Genomic DNA, 17846 nt, shown 5'->3' on the forward strand with positions numbered 1-17846 from the left:
TTGCCTGGCTATGAACCTCAAAACCAGGCTCATTTATAAAAATACCTGAGTTGATTTTGCCCAAGTAAAGTGAGGACAAGTGAAGTGAGCAGAAGAAATAGGTCTCCATCCCCATGAGGCAGCAGAAAGGATCAGGGCCCAGGCAGCCTATCAGGGACCCATGTACCTGACCAGGGCCCTTGTGTAGAAGGGGGAAGCCCCAGCAAAAAGAGCCCAAATGTCCAGCCTGTGAAAAGAGGCTGTTTGCACAGCAGACTTCCACATAAAGGCCACTGCATCCCTGGCAGCAATGCAGCAAAATCTGCATCCCTCCATGACTCTTTTGTGCAGGGTAGGGTATGGCATGGAAAAGTTAACAAGGTGGAAACAGCCGTCCCAAAGCTGTACTGGGTGTTAATCAAAAGCCACCTCCCAAAGAGCAGGAAGGCTTATATCAAGGACCAAATTAATTTGCCCCCAAGGCCCTGTTTTTACCTTGATTTAGCAGTTCTCACTAATGGCAATCTGTTGTCTTCATCCCATACAAGGCCCCAAGCTCGGGGTTCTGCTGCTCCTACGGGCTTGCCTTTGGTAGCCCCTCAAGGAGAAAAGCTCCCCAGGAAGGAGATAGATAGAGCTTTATTTTTATCCCAGTTAAAGTCTCTATCCAATACATTAATCGCTACGATAACCTTGGTCCAGGGCATTTCCTGGAGAAGCTATAACCAGCTGGGGTTAATGAACTCTCCCTACCATTAATTCCTAGGAGAGGCCATTGGCCTGAATTGTTACTTAATTACTCTTCTGTGTACAGCTTCATAAAGCAATGAAATGCCTTCTTTCAGGAAGAAGGGAGATGGTAATGGGGGTCATCAGAGGCCATTAATTTTACAAATAGTTTGTTAGAAACTACAGTATGTTAAGAAGTCACTCTGGCCCACAAATCAACTCAATGCAGTCCTTATTAAGTCAAGATCTGAAACTTCCAGGTTTCCATGATTTGCACATGCAAAAAGTTACAAATTGTGCAGAATCTGGCCAAAATGTACATACCAGATAAGATGAATTTACTCATTTATTTTGTTGCTTGTGTTACCCCTTCCCATCCCTCTGACATACACACCCTAGAATGTAAACTCCATAAAGGCAGGGGCTTTGGGCTATTTTGTTCACTATGTCTCCCTAGTACTTAGAACAGTGCCTGGCAAAAATAGGTGCTCCTACAAAGTTTCAGTGTTTGTTGAATGAATGAGTAGTTAGTTGGCTACTTTATGGGATTGGGCTGCTGGTGTTAGGACCCAGAGCTCCCACATAAGTCATACTTGGGCAGGGAAAGTGCTCAATCTGCCAGAGAAATAAAGACAGAGGCTATCCCTTCAAACTGCCTAGAACTCAGATCCACTGAAACTACCACCACCAAAGGGAAGAGTTGGCCATGAAACATGTATCCATCTAGGCTCTGAACTTGGCACAGATGATGAGAAACCACTGCCACCCACCCTACTGTGACATACTGCCCCACCCAACCTATGTCAATAGCAGACTCATGACCAGATGGAAGGTTCTGAGATTCTATTGGATGGTTCCAGTGGGGAAAGATTAAACTTTTCAGAAGCTAACAGACTAGGGCAGAATCAAGAAGACATCAGAAGGGAGGTAGAGTTTATTGGAGAAAAGGAGGCAACTAAGTATCAGAATAAGCCAAATTATTTACTCCTGCTTATTTTTTCTGAGTCCTATTTAATACTAGAGATCTTAATATCTGGAGATCCTTGCAGAAGCCAGGCGAGAAAGCAGAGAGATTATTTTTCAGGGCAGTTATGCACATGTATCCATGCCCATGGGGTCTTAAGAGAAGCAGCTGGGCATAGAGGGGAAAAAAAAAAAGAGAGATTTAAGAACAATTGATAACCTCTGTTGATTCCTATTGCCATGTAAACATTTTCAAAGGATTTTGTGTTGGTGAATCATCTCAGTATATGGCTAGCAGGATTTATATTGAATTTTCCAGCATTAACACTCTATCTTCACTGTATCCTTACTGAGACATAATCATATCATGGGCAAAAGAACCAGAAGGCTAGGTTTTGTTATGTCCAAAATGTAGAAGTGGGAGGAAGGAAACCAGTTAACTTTATTCCTATCTTTTGGGACTCTCAGGTAGTTACTGTGTTTTATAAATGGACCTATTTCCCCAACTCATTAGATACATCTCTGCTGGTATTTTAGGGAATCTACAATGGAAGAACACAAGAACAATCAGCTAGATTATGAGTAAGTAGTCATGATTATGCAAAGCCACATCCAAGGACCAAGGTATGAAGCATGTCTGCTGTTGATTCCTTTCTTCACCTTCTAGTCTCCCCCTTTCCTTCAGCTCCTATCCATCCATCCTTCACTGCACTCCACCCCAAGGGCCCCATGCCCTCCTGAAGTGATAGCCATTGCAAATCCCCCATCCAAGCCAGCCCTTCCAAGGTAGGACTTTTCCAAAATCATCCCTCATGCCTACTCAAAACAAAAGTCCTTCTGCCTCACTATCTTATTTCCAGTTAATCATTTTAGAGAGAAACCAATTAATTAAGTGGCACACAAGAAAATGAAAAATTTATTGAGAGGTTCTCGTGTGCCAGATAACTTTCTAGACTACACTAGCATTAAGTTACCATTATTTCATTTAAATTTACTTCAAAAAAATGTCTGCACTCTTGAAAGTGAATGCCTGGATTACTTCTGTGTGTGCTCAATGGAGTGACTCCCATAGTAGATTCTCAAGCTTTCTAGCAGGCAGTGGAGAAGTTTTCAGATGTGGGAGGTGGGAAAAGACTGAAGCCCTAACTGGTGGTGGAAACTTCTTGTGGCTCTGCATAAAGCAGGGTCCAACCATAAATCATGTACCAGCTACCTGAATAAAAGTACGTGATAAAAGTGTATCGCATGAGCAGGTTTTGTGAACAATTTGAGAAACCATTCTCTCCAACGCAAAAGGCTATTTAAGGAAGCAAAACTTCTCCTGGAACCAAAGTGGAGGTGCACTATTATGCTGAGCACTTTGGACAAGAAAGGCTGGGTAAAACCTCCCTTGCTGAATGAGTTAAGAATTACTGAAACGGGGTGCCTGGGCGGCTCAGATGGTTAAGCATCTGCTTTTGGCTCAGGTCATGATCCCAGGGTCCTGGGATCGAGTCCCGCATCGGGCTCCCTGCTCAGTGGGGAGCCTGCTTCTCCCTCCCTCTGCCTCTCTCTCTCTCCCCCTCTCTCTCATGAATAAATAAAATCTTTAAAAAAATTACTGAAACAAATTGTAGAACATAATTAAGAAACGCAATTTCATAAAAATGAAAAAGGAAAAGTGCACGCCCAGAAGTAGCCAGGCTAATGAGTTACATGTCTTCTAGATACCCTCTTTGGTACAAAGGTTATTGATCTTAAGATAACTGGCCCTTGTTCATTTGGGGGGCTGAGTTTATAGGTCAGAGAAAGCGGAAATCTTAAGATTGGTCCAGTCAAAGAGGAACATTAACAGTTTGAACGTGGACCTTGAAAGGGATATGCAGAGAATAGATGAAGCAAATCAGGAACTTCTTCTCAAAATCCACGAGAAAGAAAACGAGATTCAGAGGTGAGTGTTGGGGCTTCATGGGGGATGTCTGTAATCCAAAGAACCGGGTGGAGGAAAAGAAACAAAATTGAATTTTCCAGCTTACTCTGGCGACCTGTATCTTATGTAACAAACGAAAAATTCTTCTTCATTCTTTGGTGTTTGTCTGTGGCTCAAACCCTGAAATATAGCAAGTTTCAAAAAGAATCCTAAGAGAATGAGTGATACTTACCTGAGCGGAAAGAACACTGGGGTGTCTGACATGGGAATCATGGTGATCTTGCTTGTCTTACCTTTAAAGTGATTCTTACCCTAAGGATCCAGGAAAGAAAGGATTTCCAACTTCAGATTTGTATTTATCATCAAAATACCCTTAAAACTGACATGCGTTTTATCAGTTTGAAGGCTGTCATTCCTCATAGTGTGTGCTTATGTTATCCAGGCTGGAAAATGAGATCACTCAGACCAGAGACTTGGCTGAAGATGAGGAGTGGGAGAAGGAGAATTGCACCGCAATGGAGAGGGAAAGAGCCTTGCAGGAGCTGGAAGAAGAAACGGCTAGACTCGTAAGCAAGAAGCAGGGAAGAGCCATTTGATAGGTTTTATTCCTCAGCACTGTCAGATGAAAGAGTCTATTGTTACATACGAAGAATAGCCAATTCCAAAGTAATGGCAGAATGTGTTCTTGCATGGGAAGGGGATGTGTGAAGGGTAGGGTTTCTCTGGTAATATTTAATATTACCAGGAAGCCCTGCATGTGGTGATCCCTGGCAAGTTGGTGTGTCCATACTGAGAACAAACCACAGGTCCTTTACCTGACAATATGCAGGAAGGTACAGTTACTGCAGGAAAACATCGCTGGGATGAAATGGAGAACAATCAACTGAATGAAAGCAGATGGTGGCGTGCAGATGCACACTTACACTCTGCTTCTTTCTCTCACCAGGATAGGAAGAGTGAAACTCTGGTCCACAGTATAACAGAACTTCAAAGAAAGGTGGGATGGGGCGCTTGTGTGCCTGGGTGTCCCCAAGCAGCCCCAGTTATCAAAGAGGCAAGGGAGGGAAAATGAGGCCTGTGCTGGGGATGGGTACTACTCCTGCTCCACTCTCCTGAGGCTGAACCTCGTGACCTAAATGCCATGGATTTTGCCTGCAAGTGTCAGGTGAAAAGAGTGCGTAGCGTATTCCAGGTATTCAGTGATCCCATGGGTTCTTCATTCGATCACAAAGAAATGGATTCCAACAGACACTCTGTTGAAGGAATTGACTGGGACCCTCATGGTGAGAGGTTAATTTTACTTGCACTAGAGACTTTTACAAATACTTAATGCCAAAAAGTTCCCTCTTCTTTGTCCAGGTATTCCCTCTACCTCAACTCCTGGTCCAAACACAGTGGACTTCTTTATGATTACTCTCCTTTCTGACCCATGCCTGCAGCCCTGAGTAATCCAGCATGGATTAGGGGGTTCAGGGAAGTACTCCTGCTTTGAGCGAACTCTAGTTTTGGTGGTCCAAACTAATGAGATGATGGAGGTAGAATAAAGATGTTCCCAAAGATACCAAGTATCCACCAAGGGACCATCTCCCAACAGCTTTAATCAAGGCCAAGTTCCTGGCTCCACACACCAGAGAATGTCTTTATCTTCCATGTTTTTTAATTTGATATTTTTTTTATTTGAAATGTATTTTTTCTCTTTGAACCCATAGCTTACAAGAAAATCATATAAGGCAACCAAGTGTGAACAAGACAATACAAAGGGATCCCCAGAAGAGTCAAAGGTAAACAAAAAAGCAATCTCAAATGGGTTTCAGCTGCACGACCAGGAAACAAGCCTTCAAGTGGAAACATTATCAAAGTTGGGACAAATTCTTCGTAGTTTCAGCCATGCCAGGCTTAAGCCTCAGCTGCTAAGTGCTGAATTCTCCTCTGCCCCTAGTAAGGAATTTCACTCTGAAGCCATATATTTTGTTCTCTCTCCATCAAAAAGAGCAGAACACAAATGCACAAATGCCTATTAACGTTAGAGGCAGTTGAAGTCCCTCATTTAAATCCTGGCCCCAGAGGTACTTAGCATGACATATGAAGGTGGGCAATTTAATCAGTCCCTCCCAGCCTCGGTTTGAAAACTGAATGAAATTGTGTATACAAAATACTATTTGGGGGAAGTTCTAAAACAATTTTAAGGTGATTATTTAAAAGTCTGGCTGAAGCATATGTATGAATTCACAGAGGCAGAGTTTAGATTTGTAAATCTACTGTGTGCTAGGTAATTTACACACCCTGTCATTGACTCCAATCCAGAAAAGGATTCATTCAATTGGTCCTTCAAGTATATAGTGACCTCTCCTAAGTGCATCATATAGTGCTTAGCATTTCCCTAATTGTGTTCCAGAGCTAAGAACCTGAGCACAACCACAACCCATCTGATCAAAGATATAAGATTTAGACTTTTTTAATCAGAGAGCAAAGTTCTTACTTGATCATTTCTGTAGGATTATCTCTTTGACCTTGCCTTACCTAATTTCTCTTTTGCTTCTTTTTTTAAAAATGATGATGATGATGATGATGATGATTTAGTAATCTCTATATCCAATGTGGGATTCAAACTCATGACCCTGAGATCAAGAGTTGCATGCTCTTTTGACTGAGCCAGCCAGGTGCCCCCTTGCTTCTTTTTCTTAAATTGATAGTTATTTTTATATATTTCATATAAGAACAAATAAAGAGAGACTTTTTCAGTCTCTGTAAAGATAAAAATTATGTTTCACTACTTAACAGTATAATATATAATGGGCTTTTAAACAGATTGTCCCTATTTCTTAATCTCTCTTGCTTCTTAAACCCACATTTAAGCCAATACTGAAGCCCACACTGTGTGCATGAAGCCTCTGAAGATATGGACACACTAAAAACAGAAAATGAAAGAAGAGAGCATTACTGCCCTATGTTCAGTTGGCCAAATTAGTGTTGATAGCCATAAAAAAAGAGGAAGTCCAAAGCCATCAAGTAAGCTTGCTTGGGCATGCCCATCCAGGAAACTTATTTGGAAAGAAAGAAATCTGGAAGCCTGTTTGTATCTCAGGAATAAATTTGAACTAGACTAGAAAGGAATGTGAAGCTCCTTGACTATCCTTGCCATAAAACTGCAGCAATCAGGAGATTGATTTTCTTCCTTCTTCTGCCCAAAACAAGTTTTGCTAACAGAAAGCCTGCCAGAAACTAGTGGTGACACTTTAAGTCTGGCTATGCTGGCCACGTCAGGTGAGCTGATTCCGACAGACTCTAGATAGAGAGTTCCTAGTACAACATTGGCCATTATTTTCCTGGCAGCACTCAGCCCAGCCCTAAAGAGTTCCAGAGTATTATCAACCCTTTGAATTACTCCCTTCTGCCCACCTATTTTGTAGAATTCTCAGGTGGTATCTCTAATTCTATGAAATATACATCATCTCTGTTGCTTCTGTTCCTCTTGCATGCTGGTGATCAGTAGTTTAATAGGATGCCTGCCTCAACTCCTTGTGACTCAGACCACTGTCCTTAAAATACAGTCCTTAGAGGTGCTTGGTGGTTCAGTCAGGTAAGCATCTGACCCTTGGTTTCAGCTCAGGTCATGATCTCAGTGTCCTAGGATCAAGCCCCATGTCAGACTCCAGGCTGAGCGTGTAATCTGCTTGAGGATTCTCTCTCTCTCTCTCTCTGCCCCTCCCCCTATGTTCCCTCACTCTCTCTCTCTCTAAAATAAATAAATCTTTAAAATACAGCCCTTAGCAAGTGAAATAAGTCAGAGAAAAATAAATACCATATGATTTCACTCATATGTGGAATTTAAGAAACAAAACAGAGGAACATATGGGAGGGGGGGAAGAAAGAGAGAGAGAAACAAACCATAAGAGACTCTTAACAATAGAGAACAAGGGGTGCCTGGGTGGCTCAGTTGGTTAAGCAACTGACTTCGGCTCAGGTCATGATTCCAGGGTCCTGGGGTTGAGCCCCACGTTGGGCTCCCTGCTCAGTGCGAAGCCTGCTTCTCCCTCTTCCACTCCCCCCGCTTGTGTTCCCTCTCTCACTGTCTCTCTCTCTCTCTCTCTCTCTCTCTCTGTCAATTAAATAAATAAATAAAATCTTTAAAAAAAAAACAAAACAAACTGAGGGCTGATGAAGGGAAGTAGGTGGCGGATGGGCTAGATGGGGGATGGGCATTAAGGAAGACACTTGTTATGATGGGCACTGGGTGTTGTATGTAAGTGATGAATCACTAAATTCTACTCCTGAAACCAATATTGCACTGTATGTTAACTAACCAGAATTTAAATAAAATTTTGAAAAAATAAAATAAAAATTTTCTGTTTAAAATAAATAAAATATAGCCCTTAGCACGTTCGGCTCTTTGGCCCTAGATGTAATCGCCTGGAGGGGAAAGGAACTGTTAGAAGAGTCCAAACGTGAAATAATGGTAGCTAGATAAGAGTGGGAATAATAGAACTGAAAAGGGAAGGGAGGAAAGACTGCAATATGTCCCCTCTGCCTATAAGATATATCCTAAATGCATCTACTCCTCTCTATCTACTAGTACTATAACCACCACCCTTTTGCAAGCCACCCTAAACCTTCACCTGGAGGCTAAAGTAGACTCCTAACTAGTCCTCTTGCTTTTACACTTACCCCTAAACAATATACCTTCCACACATGGGAAAAAACTCTTCTTTAGAAAGAACACAAACCAGATTGTGTCTTTACAACTTCAAGCTCTCACCTGGCTTCTCACTGCAATTAGAATAAAGAATCAAGGGGCGCCTGGGTGGCTCAGTTGGTTAAGCGACTGCCTTCGGCTCAGGTCGTGATCCCAGGGTCCTGGGATCGAGCCCCGCATCGGGCTCCTTGCTCCTCGGGGAGCCTGCTTCTCCCTCTGCCTCTGCCTGCCACTCCCCCTGCTTGTGCTCTCTCTCTCTCTCTCTTTCTCTCTGTCAAATAAACAAATAAAATCTTAAAAAAAAAAAAGAATAAAGAATCAAACTCTCTAGAAGCTACAAGGCCCTACATAATCTCATATGTGGCTACCTTTCCCCACCCCATCTCATTCTTACCAATCTCCCTTGTGTTCCTGCCACGTAACTTCTTCATACACACCAAATTTGTGCTGTTTCACAGTCTTGGTCCTTGCTGGAAACTCTGCATGGGAAATATTTCTTCCAGATCTCCATTTGGCTAATATTTATCATTTAAATTCAACTCAAGAGTCATCTCACCTCAAGTTTGACTCCCCTCCATAAAAGACATCTGAAATTGGTCCTGAGGTACTTGAACCACCTGTAAGATAACCCTTAAGATCCCATTTCAGAATGGAATCCTGCTTTTGCCTGGCTGAGTTACCAGTCTCCTTCCCTTTCTATAGGCCAAGTTACAACAGCTGGAAGCTTCCTGTGCAGACCAAGAGAAACAGCTAGCCAAGGTAATGACAATAACTTCAATGTTACTCCTCCCAAAGGAAGGAAATCTTGATCCTTGGTCACACAAATTAAAGGAATGTATTAGACTGTGTGAATACAGTCCCCCAGATCACCCTCTCTTTAACATTTTTTATAGGATACCTTCCATCTATATCTTCAATAAATTAGTATCTATTTTTCTCCCAACTGTCCCAAATAATTCTCATTGGGACTATAAAATACAGCTTGTTTATCCTTAAAAAAAGATATGAGTTTGTATGTACAGCAAATACATATTTAGAACAATTAGAAAAGCACATTTAGGGCCTGGGGCCTAAGAGGAAGCAAGTACACTGCTGTTCTTATAGCAATTTACTAAGCATATTCTAAAACTGAATTTTGGCTTCCCAGGTAATGGAAGATTATGCATTTGTGGCCCAGCTCTGTGAAGATCAGGCCCTCTGCATAAAGGTACAGTTCCTCAGTAAAGGGATAACAATGGGTTTGTTAAGGTATAGGATGAAATGAAACCAGGCTTTTCAAAGAACAACAATTTTAATTCTTCAAGGTGGCATTACAAAGGCCTTTAGGGAGGACGACACTCTACCACCAGAATCATTCTATTAGTGCCCTAGTCTCCCAAGCTCTGTGCTCTTAAATTAATAATGAGCACTTTTTCCTATTTATAATCCCAATAACTGCAGGCACCTGCCCAGTGGTGACGTGCAGTGAGAGATCTGGAGTAGTGGAAGGCTGGGGGACTGGGAAAGGAGACAAAATGGCAGTGGGAATACCAACTATTCACATGACAATGTAGTGTAATACATGCTTAGTATGATTAGAAAGAGCATAAAGCTTCTGGCTAGTAACTGTGGTTTCTTTTATTTCTCTATGAAGAAGTACCAGGAAACTTTGAGGAAAATAGAAGAAGAACTAGAGACTCGGTTCCTTGAGAGAGAAGTGTGAGCTTTGGCAAACAAAGGAACATCCTGGTTATAGTGGTAACTCCATCTCAGCCTGGGTCAGAGCAAACTTTTCTCTGACCAATTCCTATTTGGACCTGAGTGAGCCCCAACACCATATAATGTTCCCCTCTTTTAGCGAGCTATTAGATCCCTACTAAACCACACCCATTTTAAAATTCAAGTCCTCCCATCTTTCTTAAAAGACTGCAGACATACACCTTCCTTCATAATTTTATCACATTACCAGTTATTCGGGTTTATATTAAGGGCAGGAACATGTGCTTTAAAAAGGGTTTAGTGGTCTGGCACCTTGATAAAAAGGGCATTCCTTAAATTTTACAAAAAAGAACTAAAATTAATATCATCCTCACTTCCCCAAAATATATAGAAACTCAACCATATGGAATAGACATGAAACTAATCTCTAGATACAAACTAGGGCTATCATATTATGAAACCAAACTATATACTATATGAAACTATGAACATTAAAAATTAGAAATAATAGAGAAAAGCCCCCCTCCAAAAAATTAAACCTGAATTTATCAAAAGAGTCTAAATAGTGAGAAACTAAAGCCAAAAAAACTCACTTGCATTTCCTGACCCTCTTTAGAAGTTAAATCTTAAATCAGTTGGGAAGTATTTCCATTTATTAAATATTTTAGAATCTTAGGATCAAGAAAAAAAGACCTAAACTGCACATAGCCTCTAAGTAGACCCAGTCCACACTGTGGCCTGGAGGCCAGGATACCAGGACTTGGAGGTCCTTGCCCCATTAAAGGACACCTTCAACTCTCGTGAGATCCATCCTGAACATTATGGCTTCACTGTTAAGCCAAGATTTTAGAATGGGGCTGCCCAATTGAACTTTCTGTGCTATCCAATATGTAGCCACTAGCCACCTATTGAGTACCTGAAAGATGACTATTGTGACTAAGGAACTGATTATTTTATTGTCATTAAATGTAAACAGTTACATATAGTCACTGGCTACAATAGTGGACAGTATAGCTTTAGAATATAAAACTGTTTTTCAATAACTGTGATGTAGTATAAATATTTACATGTACTTTATTCAGTCCCTATCTTGGTTCTTTTTCCCCTAGATCTAAAGTCTTGAGCATGAATTCTGTAAGAAAAGAGTCTAACAGCCAAAATAACAAGGTAAGCATTTCACTCCACCTTCAGCTTCTCTCAGTGTCATTGCCTTCAAGGGAGTTTCCAAAACACTATCAGCCACCAAACACATACCAATCTTTCCATGTGCATTTTCCAAGAATAGTACCAGACATAATTCTAAAGCATTCCAACCCTAAACACACAAACAAAGAAGATGCTATGGAACAACGGTTTTTCCTCTCTCGGTGCCATGCAAATGATGTGTTCTCAAAGGAACTAGCTTAAGACCTCACAGAGGTCAGGATGGAAGCAAGAAGGAACATTAACTGAGGGTACACTGTATGGAGAGAAGGCCAATACAGGACACATATACCACTCCTCCCATCTCCCAGAATCACAATGCTCTTTCCTGGTGATCCCAACATGGTCCCAAATCTCTCACTACACAGAGAACCAGGGCATCTATCACATCTAATCAGTTTGGCCCATGAGTTAAAACATGAGAAGTCATTACTTCTTTATGATACAGCTTCAGTGTCTGTTCATATTTAACACCATGATGTCATTAGTATATATGTAGAAGTCTAAAGGATACAGAATTGGATGTAGAGCACCAGGTCTCTTGGCCTGCTTGGTGTCTTGGGGCAGCAAGTACATAGGGCAAAAAGATAAACTTTTGTAAGACTTTAATTTTGTAATTTTTATTGGCTTTAGAGCCAAAATTGACATTCACCAGAAATTTTATCATTGAGATACATGGTCTTCATAATGTCAGAAAAAAATAAGTCATCTCTCCCTAAAAAGCAAATATCAACAATCAACCACTGTCCTTGGGGTCATCCAGATGTTTGGATATATATTAGGCCACGTTCACAGTGACCATGGTTCCCATTGGGAAGTCATGGGTCACTCTGGTCCCAACCTTCCATATTATACAAGTCATTCTGGTCCCAGCCTTGCATATTATACAACAAACAAAAACAACAACAACAAAACTCTTGAAATTAATTGGACCCCACCTCTCTAGAACCAAGCATGGCATGCTCCCTGATATATCCCACCGTCTATCCCCGAATGACTCATCAAAGTATTCCTTCTAGCAGACTTGTCTTCATCAAGATTACCAAAGTCCCATGATGGTTCGATGACCTATGATGTTTGAGCAATCTTTACAGAGTCTGCCTGAGCAACTGACCAGTTGACATGCTGCTTAAACTCACTCAAGTTATAGAACCAAATTTGTAACCCAGAAAGTTTCTTTCTAATTATAATTCTGTGAGTGTCATTTTCACAATTTTAAAATGTGACTGTAATTCCTCCATTTTTTATCTCACAAGGAAGCCAAAAGGAAAATGAAATAACAGAAAATATTTTGGAAGAGATGCCACAGAAATCCAGGATATATCCTCATCTTTACATTTTTATAGCTTTTAAAAACTTTTCTTAGAATATATTTGTGTGATTTTCATAACCTATAAACTTCTTTAAGGGTTACTGGTTAAGTAGGAGGTAAGAGCATAGTTGAAAGAGCCCTGAATGCATATTTGAAGGACCCAGGTTCCAAGCCTGGCTCTGCCATTCATTAGCTGTATGATATACCTTACCTTTTTGCAGCTTCAATTATTCCTATCAACATATAAAAAAGTGATACAAAATTACACACACACATACACAAAGACGCACATATATATATATATGGTTGTCTTTAAAAATTCCATCAGTTTATGCATATAAAAAATTGTAAGATATTATCTAAATATAACATTAATGGCTCACTGAATATTATTTGACAGTGACGATAGCTTCCAGAAATTGCTTATTTATCCATGTCCTTTCTTCTCCCAGGATCATTCTCTCCAAAAGAAGGGAACATGGTTCTGCAAAAGGTAAGTAGTCATCTTTGAGTAAACTTCCTGGAAAACTGGGAGTTCCACTTAGCCATCCTGGCAGATAACAAAGTCTAGACAAGGAGACCCTTGTATACATACACACACCCAGAGTGAAGTCAAAAAACTAGTGTCATCGATGACTATGTTTCTCAGTTCTAACGTATGACTTCCTTGTCCAAAGGCAATTCCTTTTTTTTTTTAAGATTTTTATTTAAAAATCACACAGAGAGAGACACAGCGAGAGAGGGAACACAAGCAGGAGGAGTGGGAGAGGGAGAAGCAGACTTCCGGCCGAGCAGGGAGTCTGATGTGGGGCTCGATCCCAGGACCCCGGGATCACGACCCAAGCCAAAGGCAGACGCCCAACGACTGAACCACCCAGGTGCCCCCAAAGGCAATTCCTAATCTCAACTTTCCAATCTTAGAAGTGAATAGCCTAGTAGTAATCAGAAATAGGAATTTTATCACCTAAGAGAAATGTGGCAAACTGATACTTACTCCCTCTTCCCTTTAACAATTTGAATTAGCTTGATGGATCTTGTTCTCCAATAACATCAGTAGATTATGAATGGGAGGATCCTTTTGTTGTTCATAAGATGATGAATAGGGTTTTCACACTATTATGTCAGATGTGCCTCCCTCAAATATTGTTACGATGTCAACATGTTACATTAGAAATAGTAGAGAACTTGTAAATGCACATATTCGCCTAACAGCAAATAAGACAGAAAATGATTGGGGAAGAGATTGTACCCAACAGTACCCAGCCCATAATAATTGCTCAAAAATACCTGTTGAACTGAATAAGAGCTCAAGATTCAAACAACCAAGTGGATATTAGTCCTGAGGGAATCGCTGTGATAGCAAAATAAAATTGGGATTCAATGAAGCCCCTGCATTTCTAAGAAGAGGTCAGATTATGTTCAATATAATTTGTTTAAGAAGGCATAGAGAAACATATATTCAAAGTGGTATGAAATATGATTTAGAAAGAGTTCCATCGAAATGGTTAATATAAAATTATTGAGGCTTAAATGTCACCTCCAATTGTCTGGAAAACCTGCTTATGGGGGATACCCCTTCATACCAGATAAGTGGAGTGTTACATATTTGGATATCCCAAAATACAAAGTTCCCAGAACAGCTAGCAGAATTTCCCTAGAATTCCCAGGCTGCCTTAGCCTATAATTTGACACCAGTGCCTCACATGGAACTGACCATGTGGGTTCCCAGGATAAGAACTGCCTGCCTTGAAAGAGAGTTGGTATCCTGAAGAGAACCTGACAACATCCTAAAAGTCTAGCTCATCATATCAAACTCCAAAGATCTCTCCTCTTGCTTTGCTCCAATATCCTATGGGGCACTGGTATATTGGGCACTGACTCAAGAGATAAGAAAGCTGGATTATTCCTAAGATTTTCTCTGGGAATGTCATCCCAGAAATGTCATCCCAGAACTTTCTCATGAATACTGTATTTAGCTTTAAGGAGAATACTAGGAAGAGGTTTGTAAAGGGTTTCTGATTCTAATTCTGACCAAGATGCTGTACTATAAGAGACCCTGCCTCCTGTCACCAAGATCAATTCTAGAGAAAAACTTAAGAGAACCGGTGGGGAAGGGGCTGTTTTTCACTGGTAGGTGGAGGTAGGTAGTGAATTTGTTCTACAGCAGGTGGCAGCCCAGCACAGCTGGATAAGGGTAATACAGGAAAGGAAAAAGTAGAGATTTGCTTGTGCAAATCATAGTAAAACCACAAGGCCAAAATAATTCATCAGTTAGAAAAGAAATCAGGACCACCATAGGGGAATTTGTAGAAGTTAGGAAACATTAAAAATAACATGAATGAAAGAAGAGAAATACCATGATCATGGATAGAAAGCCATAATATCATAAATATATCAATTCTCTTCAAATGACTCACTTCAGTTCCAACCAAACTGCCCAAAAGGTTTTCATTACATTTAATACAATTATTCTGAAATATACTATATATAGAAGAATAGAGTCAAAAATAACCTGGACAATTTTAAAGAAGAGCAAGGAGGGGGAATATGCCCTTCCAGATATCAGGACTTTCTATGAAGTTGCAGTAATTACAGTAGTGTGATACTGTCACAGGAACAAGAAAATCAACCATGAAAGAGAAACAGTGCATATATAGAACTTTGATATGTGACATGTAACAGTGATTGTATATCAGAGAGGAAAGGAAAAACTGTTCAATAAAAATGGTAGGGGGTAAAAAAAACGGTTATCCAGGTGAGAAAAAAAAATGAGATTGGATCACTACTATACAGCATATTTAAAAGTGAGGCCAGATGTGTTAAGGACCAAATGTCAAAAAAAAAAAATCTTGAAAATTTGGCATCAGTTATCTACTGCCAAATAAAAAATGGTCCCAAAACTTAGTGGCTTCAAGCAACAAACATTTATCTCACAGTTTCTGTGGATTAGGAATCTGTGAGCCACTCAGCTGGGTGGTTCTAGTTCATGGTCTGTTACCCGGTTGCAATTAAGATGCTGACCAAAGTTAGAGTCAGTGGAAGGCTTGGCTGGGCTGGAGGATCTATTTCCATGGTATCTTACTCGTACATCTGGCAAATTTTGCAGCTTGTTGGCAGGAGATTTCAGCTCCTCCTCACATGGAGCTCGCCACAGGGCTGCTTGTGTATCCTCACAGCATGACAGCTGGCTTCCTCCTGAGAGTAAGGAGCAAACTGCAAGGCCTTTAGTACGTAATCCAGGAAGCCACGCACTGTCACTTCCATGATACTCTATTCTTTAGAACCAAGTCATTAAGTCCTGGCCACACTCTAAGGGAGAAGAGTCTCTTGAAGTGCGTGATACCAAAGAATGTGTGGACATATTTTAAACTACCATAAACTGTTAGTAGAAAACAGGAGCATTTTTAGGCCTTGGTGTAGGGAACAGTTCTTTAAATAAGACAAAAAGCATTGATTCTAATTAAAGATAAACTAGACTTTATTAAAATTAATAACTTTTGTTCTTTAACACCTTAGAGCGAGTGAAAGTTATAAAGTAGAGAGAAGATATTCATAGTACATACAATGGGAAAGGACTGATATCAAGAACATATAAAGAACTTCTACAAATCAATAAGACTACCCCAAACAACCTAATAGATATATGAGCAAGAGGAAACACATAAGATCTGTGAACAGAACAGATGTTCAGCATCATTGTTCACCAGGGAAATACAAATTAAGACCATTACTTTACACCCATTTGGCAAAATTTTTTAAATCTGATGCTATCGAGTGTTGGAAAAAATATGGACTCACAGAAACACATACCCTGCTGATGGTTAGATATTATTGTAAATGCTTTGGAAACAAGCTGGAAACAAAAATAAAACAAAAGATAAAAGAACAAGATAATTTCAGATAGTGATAAATGCAAAAAGAAAATAAAACATGGTAATGAAAGAGAGAGTAAGAGGCAAGCCAGCATATGGGAAGGAGCTGCTTTACAAGGCATTGTCGGTAATAGAGACAACAATTAATGGGAGACATTTGAATATCAAGAAGGAGCAAGACATGCATTTAGTTATAAGTTTTATTTTGTTTCTGGTTTTCTAACCTCTGGTTAACAGTTTCTTGACCTTTTCTTTTCAGGATTTTTCAATATGTCTTTTTCACCAACCTATTTTTCATCAGACTGCTGGGCTACTTGTTTTTCCATATAAGTTTTATAAATCCAGATCTCCTTATCAACATACTGCCCAAGATATTGAACAGGGACATCCTGTGGAAGCTAAGATGCTTCCTCTTTCCATCTCTCACACTTGAGACAGAGGACATGTTACCCCACTGATCCCCAAGAAATATCCTTGAGCAAAAAAAGGCAAGTGGTGTCTGAGTCTGTAGACTAAGAGATGGCAGAATTTGCAGAGGGAAAAGGTTTTCTTCAGTTTTTTCCTCGAGGTCTGTCTACTTGATTACCTTCTCGTTCCATGTTGTCTTTCCAAGACTGACCTTGCCCAGGAAAAAGCTCTGTCAATAGATTTCTATGACTACAGGATAAGCTAAATAGTCCCAGATAGTAAACAAACTAGACCATTTTTAGAATGTCATAGATACTAAGCAAAGTTAGAGTTGACCAATTCTTCTAGAAAATCTTTAAAATCTGAAAGACTGGATCCCTGTCTACAATGCAGAAGATTGCTCACTACTTATATTAGAATTATTTGGTTACAAATGACCTTAACTTAAACTAATTTATAAATTCACAGCAAAAAGAGAAAAAAGGCAGGGGGGTGGAATATTGCTTTGTGCAACTAAAAGTCTGGGATTCCCAGCATGGCTAGATTCAGAAGTCTAAAAGCAAGATTAATGGGGTTTCACCACTCTCTTTGAAACGGCATTCTCCTTTCAGTGGCAAGATACTGCCAAAAGCCTAAGTCCCATAGTACAAGATTAGCAGCCTTGGCTAAATGAAACAGTCTTTTCAACAGTTCCAGCAGGAAACTTCAGAGAAACTGCCTTAGTTGAGGCCAAGTGTCTACCCCTGCCCAACACTCAGTGCAGCCAAAAGAATGGGAGTACTCTGATTAGTCAAGCATGAATCCATGAATCATATTTCCAACCTCTTGGGGAGGTTGATAAGAAGAAAAGAGATAAGGGAGTTAACCCCACCTAAACTACATGGAATGAGTTTCCCTGAGAAGAAGGGGCTCAGTTCGCAAAGAAAGGAAAAGAGATACTGGGCAGGCAAAAGCAGATGTCCACTTAATCACTAGTTTTAGCCTTACACATAAACATCCAATCTTTTCCATGTTTCTTTTTTTTTTTAAAGATTTACTTATTTGTTTGAGAAAGAAAGAAAGAGCATGTGCACACGCACA

At 40.2% G+C, this 17846-nt stretch overlaps 1 protein-coding gene and 1 non-coding gene across 9 annotated transcripts; both read left to right on the forward strand.

The window, feature by feature from the left end:
- The first annotated feature begins 1571 nt into the window (after positions 1–1571).
- On the forward strand, positions 1572–16842 carry TMCO5A (transmembrane and coiled-coil domains 5A). Of its 8 annotated transcripts, none has more exons than XM_025884248.2 (12): positions 1572–1635; positions 2209–2295; positions 3452–3601; positions 4023–4146; positions 4527–4577; positions 5290–5361; positions 8976–9032; positions 9421–9480; positions 9907–9971; positions 11081–11138; positions 12939–12979; positions 16618–16842. In XM_025884248.2, the coding sequence occupies exons 2-12, from the start codon at positions 2264–2266 to the stop codon at positions 16814–16816; spliced, it is 909 nt and encodes a 302-aa protein (XP_025740033.1). In that variant the 5' UTR covers positions 1572–1635; positions 2209–2263; the 3' UTR covers positions 16817–16842. The 8 variants fall into 8 exon arrangements, with proteins under 8 accessions (XP_025740033.1, XP_025740031.1, XP_073733550.1 ...); XM_025884246.2 differs by having other exon boundaries at positions 2209–2253; XM_073877449.1 differs by having other exon boundaries at positions 1572–1629; positions 2207–2295.
- LOC112833480 (small nucleolar RNA U13) lies at positions 13559–13660 on the forward strand. The gene has a single exon (XR_003210640.1). It is a non-coding gene; the product is annotated as a small nucleolar RNA U13 (small nucleolar RNA).
- Positions 16843–17846: the final 1004 nt, after the last annotated feature.

The sequence above is a fragment of the Callorhinus ursinus genome, unplaced genomic scaffold (assembly GCF_003265705.2).
Source record: "Callorhinus ursinus isolate GAN/ISIS: 27379988/994484 unplaced genomic scaffold, GSC_fseal_2.0 scaffold25, whole genome shotgun sequence".
In the NCBI taxonomy this organism is placed as follows: domain Eukaryota; kingdom Metazoa; phylum Chordata; class Mammalia; order Carnivora; family Otariidae; genus Callorhinus; species Callorhinus ursinus.